Consider the following 14,301-nt stretch of genomic DNA (forward strand, 5'->3'; position numbering starts at 1 on the left):
GGGTATTACGACACATGCCTCAATTATCTTCCAGAAACAAGGGTGCTGCCTTTACTCAAGGTCCTTCCAACATCTCGCAGAAATGGCTTCGATTGCTTCACTCTGAACAAACTGATCAAGCAGCTGTCCTCATGTCACTGAGAGCTGGGGGGGGTCACAGAGGATCATTCCACATTTAGGTATATAACCTCCATATGTATGCCTTGTATGTATGTGTAATATGTATACTTTGCATACGCACAGAATATATGTATATATGCATAAAATAGAATAATATATACGTCTTGTTAGTTGCCCTCGAGTTGATTCCGACTCATGGCGACCCCTCTTGTGCAGGCTAGAACTGCTCCACAGGGTTTTCAAGGCAGTGACCTTTCAGAAGCAGATCGCCAGGCCTGTCTTCCAAGGTGCATCTGGGTGGGTTCAAACCGTCAACCTCTCAGCTAGTAGTTGAGCCCTTAACTGTTTGTGCCAGCCAGGGTCTCTACTGTATATGTACACAGACAAGCGTCTGGAAGCGTGTAAACAAAAAATGAACAGTAATTACCTCTGGATTATATGAGTACATGTAATTTTAAGTTTCTAATGCGTTACCTGTGCTCTCTAGCTTGTCTACAATAAAGCAAGCTACAATTTTTATTCTCATATTCCCCTGATCTCCTTCCCCATGCAGTAAATCACCTAAGTGCCACTAAGGAATGATAATGCTCAAGTTCAGTGCCATTTTTCTAAAATTCTCCAGGTTTCCAGGTACTCTGGTAGACCTCATCTAAACACAAGGGAGCTAAACGTGTAAATTTAATATACGTCAACTGTCAGGTACTGCAGGTCAAACTCCTTAAATACTTACCTTCGTCGTACATTTCTTCTACCAAATAGGCCTCTGCTCGGTCTTTGAGCGCATTCACGTTGTCAGGCTCCAGCTGTAAGACTTCAGAGCATATTCTAATAGCTTCAACTGGCTTCTCGTCCTAAGAGGAAATGTTAGAAAAGAATTTATGGCTCTTACTCCACAAGTTCTCATGGCTCTTAAGGCTCATTTTACAACTGCGAACAACTCAGCTGTTACCTTAGAAAAGCAGTGGCAGATCCTTTCTTTTGAACGAATTGTATATTCAGGAACACTTGGCTCTGTTTTCATTACTGATTCATATTTGCTGGTCGCATCTGCGTATCTGTTAAATGAGCAAATTGTAACGAGTAACAATGAAATTCTATTTCCAGAGCTGTTGAAAAGGCCCCCTACTCTTCCCCTAAATATCGCTTAATCAATTCACTGCCTGGGCATCAGCCTTGAAATGCGATTCGACCTTAGTAATCTAGCCAAGCACAGACGGCGCTCTCTGCAATGAAGAGTTAGCAGAAGAAACACAGGAAGGCAGGAAACGTACAAGGACAAACGGATGCATACTGGTGCACACCAAACAAATCAAACAGTGAACTTCTTTACAGAAAACCTTCAGGAATTTGAAACCGAGTAAAACACCTTGTTAAAATCTGACACCTAGCACTTTCAGCAAAACAGAGACCAAGTTTTATTTCTTGGTTACATCTCACTTTCATGAAATACCGGAGCTCATTACCAGCCATTTCACATGATTGCCAACATCCACAACTAAGTACAAGGCAGATGCCTTGAGGAAAGAACCTGCCTGGACACCCAACTTTACCACCTTTCTAAAAACAATAAGCTATTTCAGCAATTTTTTTTTTAATGGAGTACAGTGGTGAAAATCTATTAAATGAGTTTCCTTGATAATGGAAAATTAAAAGATTTAACTACATGCCATACCCACCCCACTACTGTAAAGTTGATTCCGACTCACAGTGACCCCATAGGATTTCCAAGGCTATAAATCTCTATGGAAGCAGAATGCCACATCTTTCTCCGGCAGAGCTGCTGGTGGTTCTGAACTGCTGACCTTTTGGTTAGCAGTCAATTGTTTTAACCACTGTGCCACCAGAGCTCCTTCTACATGCCATAACAACAACAAAAAAATCCATTACCGTCAAGTCGATTCCAACTCATAGTGACCCTAGAGGACAGAGTAGAACTGCCCCGTAGGGTTTCCCAGGCTGTAATCTTTACAGAAGCAGACGGCGCATCTTTCTCCTGTGGAGTAGCTGCTGGGTTTGAACGGCCGGCCTTTAGGTTTACAGCCAAATGATTTACCACTGTGCCACCTCAACTCCCTCTATATGCCATAAACAAACAAACAAAAAAAACCTGTTGCCGTTGAGTTGATTCCAACTCATAGTGACCCTATGGGACACAGCAGAACTGCCCCATAGAGTTTCCAAGGAGCGCCTAGTAAATTCAAACTGCTAACCCTTTGGTTAGCAGCTGTAGCTCTTAACCACTGAGCCACCAGTGTTTCCCCTTCTACATGCCACAAGCCATAGTGGAATGTTATTCCCAGTGTGCTGCAATCTTCACATTTAAAAATGCTGATACATTCAAACACAGGTTTAAGTATAATGCATAAATAAAAAGCTAATTCTGCTTCCAGGAAGCTGAAGTAAATGTTTTTCTCCATTTCCTCTAAGTACAACTAAAATCTCTAGACTTACATGTAACAAAACATAAGAGGACTCTGAGAGGGGAAAAGAAGGCGGCAGGCTGACTAGGGACCTGAGGACTCAGCGAACAACATGGTGGTAAGATCCTGGGGCTTTCTTTTTGCCTCATATATCCAAGACTTGGAGCTGAAAAGCAGGCAACCCAGAAATGCCAACAAGCTCAGACCAAAAAAAATAGCCTGATGTCTCCAGGAAAAAGTAGCCTGGCACAGCAGAAAATTCTTGACAACAAGCACTAGTCCAGCCAAACACCACAAAAAAAAAAGCCGCAGCCCCACCCTTACCCACATCAGCAAAGGCTGGGTGGGGAGAGACCTGCACCCTCATAAGACTATGACGAGGCACCCCAACATCCCTACCAAGTAGGCCTCAGAGAAGGTCCAGGAGAGAGCCTGGAGTTTCTTCCACGTAGACCAAGCCAGTAAGAAGCTCCCTCCCGCTCCGCCAGGGTCAGTGGAGACCATGTGAAAGGCCTGAACTCTCACACCCACCAAGCAGTCTGAGGAGCTCCCACCCTTATCAACAAAAGCCAGGTGTGAAGCTTCTACCTCTGCTGGTCAGTAACATGGTGGTCCCCACCCCTCCCCTGCTGCAACAATATCAGAAGAAAAAAAAAAATAGCTAAAACTGTTTTAAATAAGATCCGGAGTCTCATAAAAATAAAATGTCAGTTTCAACTGAAAAATAACTCATCCTATCAAAAGCAAGGAAGATTTCAAACTGAACGAAAATAGACAATCAGCAGATGCCAACACTGAGATGACAGAAATGTTAGAATCACCTGACAGAGGTTTTAAAGCAGCCATGAAAGAGGATGGGACTCAAAAAGTACTCGGAAAAAGAATGGCTGGAAACTTACCAAGTTTGACGACAGACATAAACCTACAGATTCAAGAAGTTGAGCGAACTCCAAACAAGATAAATATATAGAAATCTGTGCCAAGAGACATGGTAAATAAACTTCTGAAAACTAAAGACAAGGAAGAAGTCAGAGGAAAAGAGAGCTTATCCCAGGGAAGGGGAACAATTGGAATGACAGTGGCTTTCTGCTCAGAAACCACAGAGGCAGAAAGAAGTAGCACAATGCATTTCAGGTGCTGAAATACGAAATCCTATATTCAGTGAAAATATCCTTCAGAAATGAAAGGAAAATCAAGAAATTCTCAGATGAAGGAAACTTAAAGAGAATTTTGTTACCAGCACACCTATCCTAAAGGAAGTTCTCTAAACAGAAAAGATCGACGGAACCTTGGAGCGTAAGGAGAGAAGACCCTGGTAAACAAAAATACGGGTAAATATGTTTTCCTTTTCCTCAAGTTTTCTAAATAATGTTTGATGGTTGAAGCAAAAATTATAACACTGTCTGACACAGTTCTAAATGTAGGAAACATTTAAGACAGTCATAAGCAGGGAGTTGGGGGTAAAGTTCCTATACTTCACTTAAACTGATAAACTGACAATACCAGTACACTGTAATAAGTTCTATGTATGTACTGGATTACCTAGAGCAAACACTTAAAAAGCTATACAGTAAGTCCCCAGGTTACAAATGTCAGACTTACGGACAACTCGTACTTGCCCTCTAATGTTGTGTAAATTTGCCTGCACTTTGAGAAAACTGAACCAACCCCTACTGCAACAAACCCTTCCTAACAATACCTTCACTTGCTGCACGTGCAGCTTTTAAATCGTCGAAAAGACTTCAAGCTTCTCCCTGCACTAAAAAAAACAAAACCAAACCCTTTGCTGTCAAGTTGATTCCAACTCATAGCGACCTACAGGATGGAGTAGAACTGCCCCATAGGGTTCCCAAGGAGCAGCTGGTGGATGCGAACTGCCGACCTTTTCTTAGCAGCCCAGCTCTTAACCACTGCACCACCAGGGCTCCCTTTCTTGCACTAAAGTAAGACTAAATAAGAACCATACACACCCGTTGCAGATTATCTACAAAATCTACAAAACCTTACATACGTAGGAACAGATCTCGTTTGTAATCCAGGGACTGCCTGTACAAAGAAACACGCTCAAAAATACTACAGATAAATCAAAACGTAACTCTTAAAAATGTTCACGTAATCCACAGCAAGATAGGAAAAAGAAAACAGAACAGAAAACAAAAAATACAATAGCATACTTAAGCCCTAACATACCAATAATTATGTTAAATGTAAAGGGTCTAAATACATCAAGTCAAAAGTAGAGGCTGGCATTTAAAAACCTGACTCAACTACATACTAGCTACAAGAAACTCACTTCAACTTTAACACTATAAGCAGGCTGAAAGTAAAAGGATGGAAAAAGATATATTATGCAAACATTAATCAAAAGAAAGCAGGAGAGGCTATATGAGATAAAGTAGACTTCATAGCAAAGAAAATTAACAAAGATAGAAAGGGACATTTTAGAATATTAGAAGGATCAGTTCACTAAGAAAATATAACCATCCTAAATGTATATGCACCAAACAATGGAGTTGTTAAGAGTATGAAAAGACAAGCTAGGAAGTGGGAGAAGTTATCTTCAAATCATACATTCAGCAAAGGACTAATATCTAGACTATATAAAGAACTCTCAAAACTCAACAGTAAAAAAGCAAACAATCCAATTAGAACACGGGCAAAAATCACAAAGAGACATTTCACTGAAGAAGATACGTAGATGGCAAAAAAGCACACAAAGGGATGTTCAACATCCTTAGCCATTACCAAAAAACCAAACCCAGTGCCGTCGAGTCGATTCAGACTCAGAGAGAGAAATACAAATTAAAACCACAGTGAGATATCACTACATTTACCAAAATGGACAAGACAGAAAACTGGGACAACACTAAATGTCATCAAAGATACAGAGAAAGGATATGATACGTTGCTAGGAGAAATGTAATGTGGTACAGCCGCTCCGGAAAGCAATTTAGCAGTTTCTTATAAAACTAAACGTGCAACTACCACAGAACCCAGTAATTGCAATCCTGGGCATTTACCCCAGAGAAATGAAAAGCTGTGTTCACACAAAAACCTGTACAGGGATGTCCAGTGCTGCTTTATTTATAATAGGTAAACCCGGAAACAGCCCAGATGTTCTTCAGTGGATAAATGGTTCAGCTGTGGTACACCCATTCCATGTTAATACTACTCAGCAATAAACAGGAAAGAACCACGACCTGGGTCAATCTCCAGAGAAGTTACATGACAAATTACAGACACAGAGGACAGGTTAGTGTGGCCAGAAGTTAAGAAAGGGGTGGGTATAAAAGGACAACATGAGGGATCCCTGTGGTGACAGAATTATTCTGCATCTTGACTTATTCATGCCAATAGTCTGTTGTGACATTGTACTGTACTTTTGCAAGATGTTACCACTGGGGTCAATTGGGTAAAAGATGTGCAGAATCTCTCCACTTTATTTCTTACAACTGCCTAAGAATCTACAATTGCCTCAAAATAAAAAGTTTAATTTAAAAAAAAACACGATACTCAAAACTTATTTTAAATATATAACTGCATACAGCTTTCTATAAAAGCCACTTGCTAATTAACCTGATATAATTATTCAAAAGACATTCTGGTTTTGTTGAAATGAGCAACTCAAAAAATAAAATTTGCTCCTTGGATAATTTTTTTTTTATTGTGCTTTAGGTGAAAGTTTACAAATCAAAACAGTCTCTCATACAAAAATTTATATACACCTTGCTATATACTCCTAACTGATCTCCCCCTAATGAGACAACACAGTCCTTCCCTCCACTCTCTCTTTTCTTGTCCATTCCGCCAGCTTCTGACCTCCTCTGCCCTCTCATCTCTTCTCCAGACAGGAGCTGCCCACATAGTCTCATGTGTCTACTTGATCCAAGAAGCTCATTCTTCACCAGTATGATTTTCTGTCCCATAGTCCAGTCCAAACCCTGTCTGAAGAGTTGGCTTTGGGAATGGTTCCTGTCTTGGGCTAACAAAAGGCCTGGGGACCATGACCTCCGGGGTCCTTCTAGTCTCAGTCAGACCATTAAGTCTGGTCTTTTTACAAGAATTTGGGGTCTGCATCCCACTGCTCTCCTGCTCTCTCAGGGGTTCTCTGTTGTGCTCCCTGTCATGGCAATCATTGGTTGTGGCCAGGCACCCTCTAGTTCTTCTGGCCTCAGGCTGATGTAGGCTATGGTTTCTGTGGCCGTTTCTGTCTCTTGGGCTCATAATTACCTTGTGGCCTTGGTGTTCTTCATTCTCCTTTGCTCCAGGTGAGCTGAGAACCATTGATGTATCTTAGATGGCCGCTTGCTAGCGTTTAATGCCCCAGAAGGCACTCTCCAAAGTGGGATGCAGAATGTCTCCTTAATAGGTTTTATTATGCCAATTGACTCAGATGTTCCCTGAGACCATGGTTTCCAAATACCACCCCTGCTGTCCTGGCCTTCAAAGTGCTCAGTTTATTCAGGAAAGTTCTTTGCTTTTGGTTTAGTTCTTGGATAATTTTTGATAAACTATAAATACTAGCTCTTTCTATTCCCAGCGCCTTGATTTTAGGAAACATACAGCATCTAGAACCCGAGCATCCCCCACAGACGCTGAGGGCGCACATTCTCCTCATGGCCACCTACAAGGGTAGTAGGAGCAGTGCCGTGTGGAATGCCCTTTACTCCTCGACTCGCCGGCCCCACCCTACAAACCACCAGCAAACAACATTCACACAATCACAACCCCTTACTTCTGGCAACTCCTACTTATTCTTTAAGATGAGAGTTTAAGTACCTATCACTTTCTCCAAAGAGTGTGTCTTCCTTATTCCTGGCCTTCACCACTCGGGAATGAATTAGATGGCCCTCCCTAGCACTACAGTATAGTCTGCACACATTTCTATCGCTCTAGGTATCATACTACCTTTAATGATCAGTTTATATTCTTGTCTCCCACACTAAACTATAAGTTTCTTTCCGCCCCCCTCCCCCCATAACATTTTATTGCATTTTTGGAGAAGGTGTACATGGTGGTTTAAGTCCCCTTCAACAATTTCTACGGGCTGTTCAGTGACATTGGTTCCATTCTTCACACTGCATGAACATTCTCATTCTTTCTGTTTTGGTTGTTCCGTTTCCATTAATCTAGTTTCCTTGCCCCCTTACATTCTCACCTTTGTTTTAAAGTAATTGTTGACAATTTGGTCTAAACTATATGTTTCTTAAACCAAAAACTACAGTCTAATTCATTTCTGCACTCCCAGTATACAGTTCACTGCCTGACACAGGAGATACTCAATAAATATTTACTGAAATATAAACAAATCTGCTGGCAAGGATATTGTGCACTTATTATTATATTCTGCCTTATTCCCAAACATGCACCATCGTGGTAGTCTTGGTAAGGCCCAGTGCTATCTAGAATACTCTTTTCTGAATGGCTAAAAAGGAACAGAACAAGCAGTTCAACTGTTCTGCTGTGACCGCCGTGAGATACATAAGGGCCCCTAGATGGTCTGGAAAAGCATATTCTTACCTGCCATCTCTGATGAGCTCTTCAGCTGACTCAATCAGCTTGTTAAGTTTCTTTACTTGTTTGTAGTGTGCAAAACATCTTTTATGATCCTGGTCAAGTTTAAGACATTCACGAACTTCACTGATCATGTATTTTAAAAAAGGAAAATACTCCGAGTCAAAATAATGAGCTGTTTCTCCATATCAAATATAGAAATCACAATAAAAGATATTTATTAACTCAAATTAAAACAATTTATGTAAGCTAGGTATTAAATCCTCCATTTTGTTTCTGCAAACGTAACAGCCTTCCTATTCATTTTAATAAGCATGCTTCATGAAAATAAACTATGTGGAATTAGAATAACTTAGAGATAGTATGAAATATACAAATGTATATAGAATATAAAAATAGTCTCAGCCAGTCATAATCTTATTAATTTAAAATTAAGAAAAGACAGGAGTGATTATCTTACTGCCCACAATAAAGGGGTGATCAGCTGCGTGAACAGCACTGACCTGAGGGACAGCTCGTGGTCTCCTAGCTGGTAGTACAGTGTGCTGATCTTATAAAAGGCCTCTGTATTATCATTCTTCAACTTGGACGTAGCTTTTAAATCACTTATAGCTTTCCGGGGTTCCCCTTCTTTTATGAAACACTCAGCCCGAAGCTCCCGTAGCTCTGCATCCCAAACACAAACCTTGAGAAACAGAAGAGCTCGTCTTTAAGGAAGAAGCAGCAGGTTAGGCACTTTCACACTTGCATCTCACATATCTTTATCTACATGATTTATCAGGATAAAACACCCTCAGTTAATGTGATGGCTTCTACACTGTAAACAGTATTAAAAAGACATAAAATTTAGACTGACAAAAATGATAACCAACTCGAAATAATTTCTCCAAGGATCTGGTAAATGAACCTTAATGGGGGAAAACAGTAACAAGGCCCTTTCCCTATGTCCCTCAGTTACATAATTCTGAAACTTAAAAAAAAGGAAGCACATTTGATTTTCAAGAGAATGCTCTATAATCAGATTTTTGTACTTAACAATTCTAATTTCTAGTCAAAAAATAAATCTAGAGTCTGAATTAAACAATTTTTTCTAGTAGTAACTACATGAAACTCTTATGAAATGTAATCTCTTTGAAATTAAATCCTCATATCAAAGAAAGAAGAAACAATGTGCGAAGCCATGAAGTTGAGACTTCACAGTTGCTATTTTATGAAAAAGCCCACAGTGTTTAGTAAGCACATTTGTGGTTGTTGTTAGTTGCCCCCTCATGTGTGCACAGCATTTCCATTCCAGAAATGCTCCACAGGGTTCTCAAAAGCCGATCACCAGGCCTCTCTCTGCAGGCACTTCTGTGTGGGTTTGAACTGCCAATCTTCCAGCGAGTAGTCGAGGCTTCACTGTTTGTGCCACCCAGGGATATCTAGTAAACACATTAGTGTTCTTCAAAACATAAACCCAAAAACTCATCAGTAAGGCCTGTGGAAGCACCTTTAAATATTCCTTAGAGCTACTCTGAAGTCATGTCAACTTTTCACAAGTGCTCAGCTGCTAACCGAAAGGTTGGCCGTTCCAACCCACCCATTGGTTCCATGAGAGAAAGACCTGGCAATTTGCTCCCATAAAGAGTACAGCCTACAGAACCCTATGAGGCAGTTCTGCTCTGTCACAAGGGGTGGCTACGGGTCAAAATTGACTCAAAAACACCCAACAACAACAATGAAAATTGATAAATACATTAAGTATCATGGACAATCCCCTTAAAAAAAAAAAATTTTTTTTTTTTCCCCCCAAATGGACAGTCAAAGCCCTGGGAGGTAAAAATTACAACTCTGTATTTCTCTAATAAAGCATTAACAAAATAATTATGCAAAATATGTATTTCACTGGACATCCCATGATTTCCTCTGTAAAGGTATCAAAGAAATACCCATTCTACATTCTTCACAGATTTACTGCCAAGATTAAATGAAACTGTACATGGTAAATACGTATAAACTATGATTGCTTCCATTTGAATATTTTAGATTTACTTCTGAAGCCATTTATCATTAAATCCCTCAGAAGCAAGACAACTCTAGGCTCAGGTTTCCCTATCTGGAATCTTTTGACTCCCGCCACCTCCTCACCTGCCTTCCCTAAAACTTCTCATTCTAAACACTCCTCTTTCCTCCCAAACATTATTTTTCCTTTTTCTTCAACCGTTTCATCTTTTACCCTATACTTTAACGTCCAGTGTTTTCTTCCCCCAAAATGTAAAACCAAATCAAAACAGCAAAGCAAGCAACACATAAAAATATGTAACCCACGTTCCACAGAACATTCACAGAAATTCTGTTCTATGTAAACATGAGCTATCACTTAGAGCTGAAAGGACCACTCTAATTTACCCTGAATTGGTTATTTGTGATATGTAACATGTCAAAGTGCGTAAATATTCTTTATGGTAAAAACTAGCGTTAGGCTTGTCGGGGCAACATCGAGGAAACTTACCTCCAATATCTTATCAAGGAAGGTTATAGCAGTGATATAATCTGCGCTTTCGAAAGCGTACAGTGCTTGTGAACGCAAGTGTTGCATCTCATCAGATTTTTTAAGTTGGGACCGGGCTTCCTTTTCTTCATTTTCACTTGGATTAGATTTGAGCTATAAGAATAAAATCATATTAAACAGTGTTTTTAATCTCTTAAATCTAATATCCATAATATGCACAAAGATCTGACCATTTCAAATACTGAATTCACTGGGGGAAAGGAGTACAGAGACACTGATGAAGCTGACTGGCCCAGTGACTTGCTCCCTGGTGCGCTATTCATTACATACAGCTCTGCATAAGCAAGTTAACTTGCGTTCCATTTATCCCGCCTTCTAGTTATATTTCCTAAGCATTAAATTTTAAGTATAAAATAATTTTATCAAAATAATAAAAAATGAAATAAAGCACAGGGAAATTTGAGGGAGAGGAATTTTTTAGAGAGGTTACAGGACAGAAGGAACCCTAGTGGCGCAGTGGTTAACCGTTCAGCTGCTAACCAAAAGGTCAGCAGTTCAAATCCACCAGCCGCTCCATGGGAACCCTATGGGGCAGATCTACTCCGTCCTACAGGGTTCCTATGAGTCAGAATCGACTTGACAGCAATAAGTTTGGTTTTTTTATAGGAGAGAAAAAGATTTGATACTGGAAGAATTATGGTGCAATAAAAAGAACTTACAGATTAAAAGTAGAGTTGTAGTACCTTACCAAAAGGCTCATAATGAAGTTTTAAGAGATGTGCACCTTGCCCCCCAGCTTTGTCAAGGTATAATTTATATATCATAAAATTCACCTATTTTAAGTGCACAGTGTGATGATTTTATAATAAATTTACTAAGTTGTGCAGCCATCACCACCGTTTCAGAACACTTCCATCACCCCAGTAAGACCCCTTGTGTTTGTGTAGCTAACCCCCATTCTCACCCCTAGTGCAACGCTGACTCTTAACAGTTTCTTCCTACAAAAGGAAAATCCTAAACTGACTGTCTCAGAAAAATTGGGTGCCTACACTAAAAAGCTATGGATTTCTTTGGAACTTTTTTCTTTAAGATGTATTATATTTGACATCTAGTATTCTTCCTAGTTAGTGGCAGTTGTGGGGTCCAGTTCTGAATGAGATGCAGACATGGGAAGATTATTTACAGAAATTTCTCTCCCTCAACAGACCATGCATATGCCTTCCCTTCTTAGTAGATTCATTTTTAAAAGCATACCCGCCACCCATCTCATGGGAGAGCGTGCTCCAAGTTAGAAACGTTAAGATTATTTCTTGATAGAGGGTCTGTATTACTCTATTTTGCTTTTTTAGAATATTTGAGGCAATCTACTGTGTCTGTTTTAACCCTTAGCTTTAGAAGGAATAAACTGGATTCAAAGTAGAATATTCATAGGTAACTAGGATTGTGTCTGTAACCTCTGCTTATCTGGGGGCAGATTTTTCCTAGTGATTATATATCCAGTTTAAGGGTGTTGCTTTAGGGCCACAGCACACTTGTCTGTGTCTGTTTTATCACTCTGGGGTCTGCAGTCCTTCTGGCGATCCACATTGGAAAGAGTATGAATGTACGCATGCTGTTGCCCTGATAATGTGCTTCTTATACGTAAACCACTGGACCTTCCTGGATAGAACGCATTAAAGGCCACCTCTGCTGAATGAAATCTGCATCTTTTTTTCTCCCAAGCTTTAGAATCTTGTCTCTTCCACACACTTTTCCTTGTTGGAAGGTGGAGGAAGAAGCCGCTAAGTCTTGAGCTGGAGAATGGAGGCCTGGGTCTCAGGCAATGCTCAGGCAACGGGAATGGGCAACAGGGACTGAGAGCAGGTCACCGGGGCCTCTGAGGGGCATAGAAAGAGGGGATAAGGAAAGGGGGGGTTCTGATCCCATAAATTGCGCCATAACAAATATGTGTAGCTTTAAGTTGCTAAGTTCGGGTCATTTGTATGCAGCCATAGATAACTAATAGGGTAGTAATGCAACATGGAGGTTTCACCATTTCTCAGTGGCCAGGTTGTAAATATTCCTAAAGAGACTATATTATTAATGTTTTCAAATAAAATGTAAATGAAAAATGAAATAAATTTAACTTCAAATTCTGACTTTATCATTTACTACGTGCACGTGGAAGAAGCATCACTTTTTTCACCAATAAAAAGATAATAATACACCCAGAGTAGTCGTCACTGAGAGACTAAAAAGCTATTGTACCAACACACAGCAAATGCTCAAAAGAATGCTAATAAAAATTTCCAACTTCTTTTGTGACCTTTCTACAATATATAAATTCAAAATAAGGGCAGAATGCAAATTCTGATAGCATACGGTTATTTCCAAAAGATGTAATACACAGTTTAAAAAGATGCTCAATTTATTTCCCATTGCAACTTAAATGGGGTACTCTCTGTTAAAAGTTACAGCAATTAAGGTCTTTGGATAGTAAGAATTAATTTGATTCCTCTGAGATCAAAATAAAATTAAGACTGGCATCAAATGCATTTGCTGAACTGATTATGGCTCAAAAGATTAGTATGTCTAATGTTTAATTAGGTTTTGGAGGTTTAAGTAGCACAAATGCAGGGTTTTTGGTTGATATGATTTGATAATATATAGAAAAATACATAATATTTGCTGCAAAAGACCTCTTTTAAGTGTTAAAAAGCAAAGATGTCACTTTGAGGACTAAGGTGCACCTGACCCAAGCCATGGTGTTTTCAATCTCCTCATACGCATGTGAAAGCTGGACATTGAATAAGGAAGACCGAAGAAGAATTGATGCCTTTGAATCACGGTGTTGTCGAAGAATACTGAATATGCCATGGACTGCCAGAAGAACAAACAAATCTGTTTTGGAAGAACGGCCAGAATGCTCCTTAGACACAAGGATGGCGAGACTTCATCTCATATACTTTGGACATGTTATCAGGAGGAATCAGTCCCTGGAGAAGGATACCATGTTTGGTAAAGTAGAGGGTCAGCGAAAGGGAAGAAGCCTTCAATGAGTTGGGCTGACACAGTGGTTGCAACAATGGGTTCAAACATAGCAACAACTGTGAGGACGGCGCAGGACTGGGCAGTGCTCTATTATATATAGGGTCTCTGTGAGTTGGAACCAACTTGACGGCACCTAACGACACCACAGAACATTTTCCAGTGACTTCGAGAATCTGCCTTCACACATTCTTTCTGCAATCTCTATTAAAAGAATGATACAAAATAATACTGACTAATTTGAATGGACCAAAAGAGAGAGAGAACTAAAATGTTAAAAAATAATAGTATATAAGTCAGGAGATACGTGATTTGGTTAAAGCATTCTCGAGTCCTTGTATTTTTCTAAAGGAAACTAAGAAATTGATTAAATTTCATTATGCATAATGTTAAAATTCCTTGGGTAGTAACTAAGAGAAAAAAGTATAGCATGTGTAACAGTATAGAAAGAATAAAATAAGGAAAAAAATCTAAATCAGTGGGGTAGGGAGATCAGGAAGAAAGGAGAAAGGTGTGGGCTAATAGAAAAAAATAAAAAAAAGTTGGATAAACAGAATCCAAGAGAAATACAGACAAAAGATACAATTTACATCAACCAGGTCTGTTCATACCAAAAGCTGCTGAAGACACAGGGCTCAGGGAACTCTGCCGGATTTTGGGTGGGAGCATAAATTAGCATAGCCATTTAACAGACAGTGTGAAACTGCTCTGCCAGGTTAAAAATGCCCT

The 14,301-nt window shown here is 39.7% G+C and overlaps 1 protein-coding gene across 1 annotated transcript in view; it reads right to left on the reverse strand.

Annotated features, from left to right (window-relative positions):
• DNAJC3 (DnaJ heat shock protein family (Hsp40) member C3) overlaps positions 1-14,301 on the reverse strand; it is a 94,782-nt gene that overhangs the window by 35,686 nt on the left and 44,795 nt on the right. The window contains exons 5-9 of the mRNA XM_064269979.1: positions 10,546-10,698; positions 8,558-8,739; positions 8,061-8,180; positions 1,070-1,175; positions 851-971 (exon numbers count right to left, since the gene is read on the reverse strand). Coding sequence (XP_064126049.1) covers positions 851-971; positions 1,070-1,175; positions 8,061-8,180; positions 8,558-8,739; positions 10,546-10,698 — 682 coding nt within the window. The remainder of the gene's footprint in view (positions 1-850; positions 972-1,069; positions 1,176-8,060; positions 8,181-8,557; positions 8,740-10,545; positions 10,699-14,301) is intronic.

This window comes from Loxodonta africana, chromosome 17, assembly GCF_030014295.1.
Source record: "Loxodonta africana isolate mLoxAfr1 chromosome 17, mLoxAfr1.hap2, whole genome shotgun sequence".
In the NCBI taxonomy this organism is placed as follows: Eukaryota; Metazoa; Chordata; class Mammalia; order Proboscidea; family Elephantidae; genus Loxodonta; species Loxodonta africana.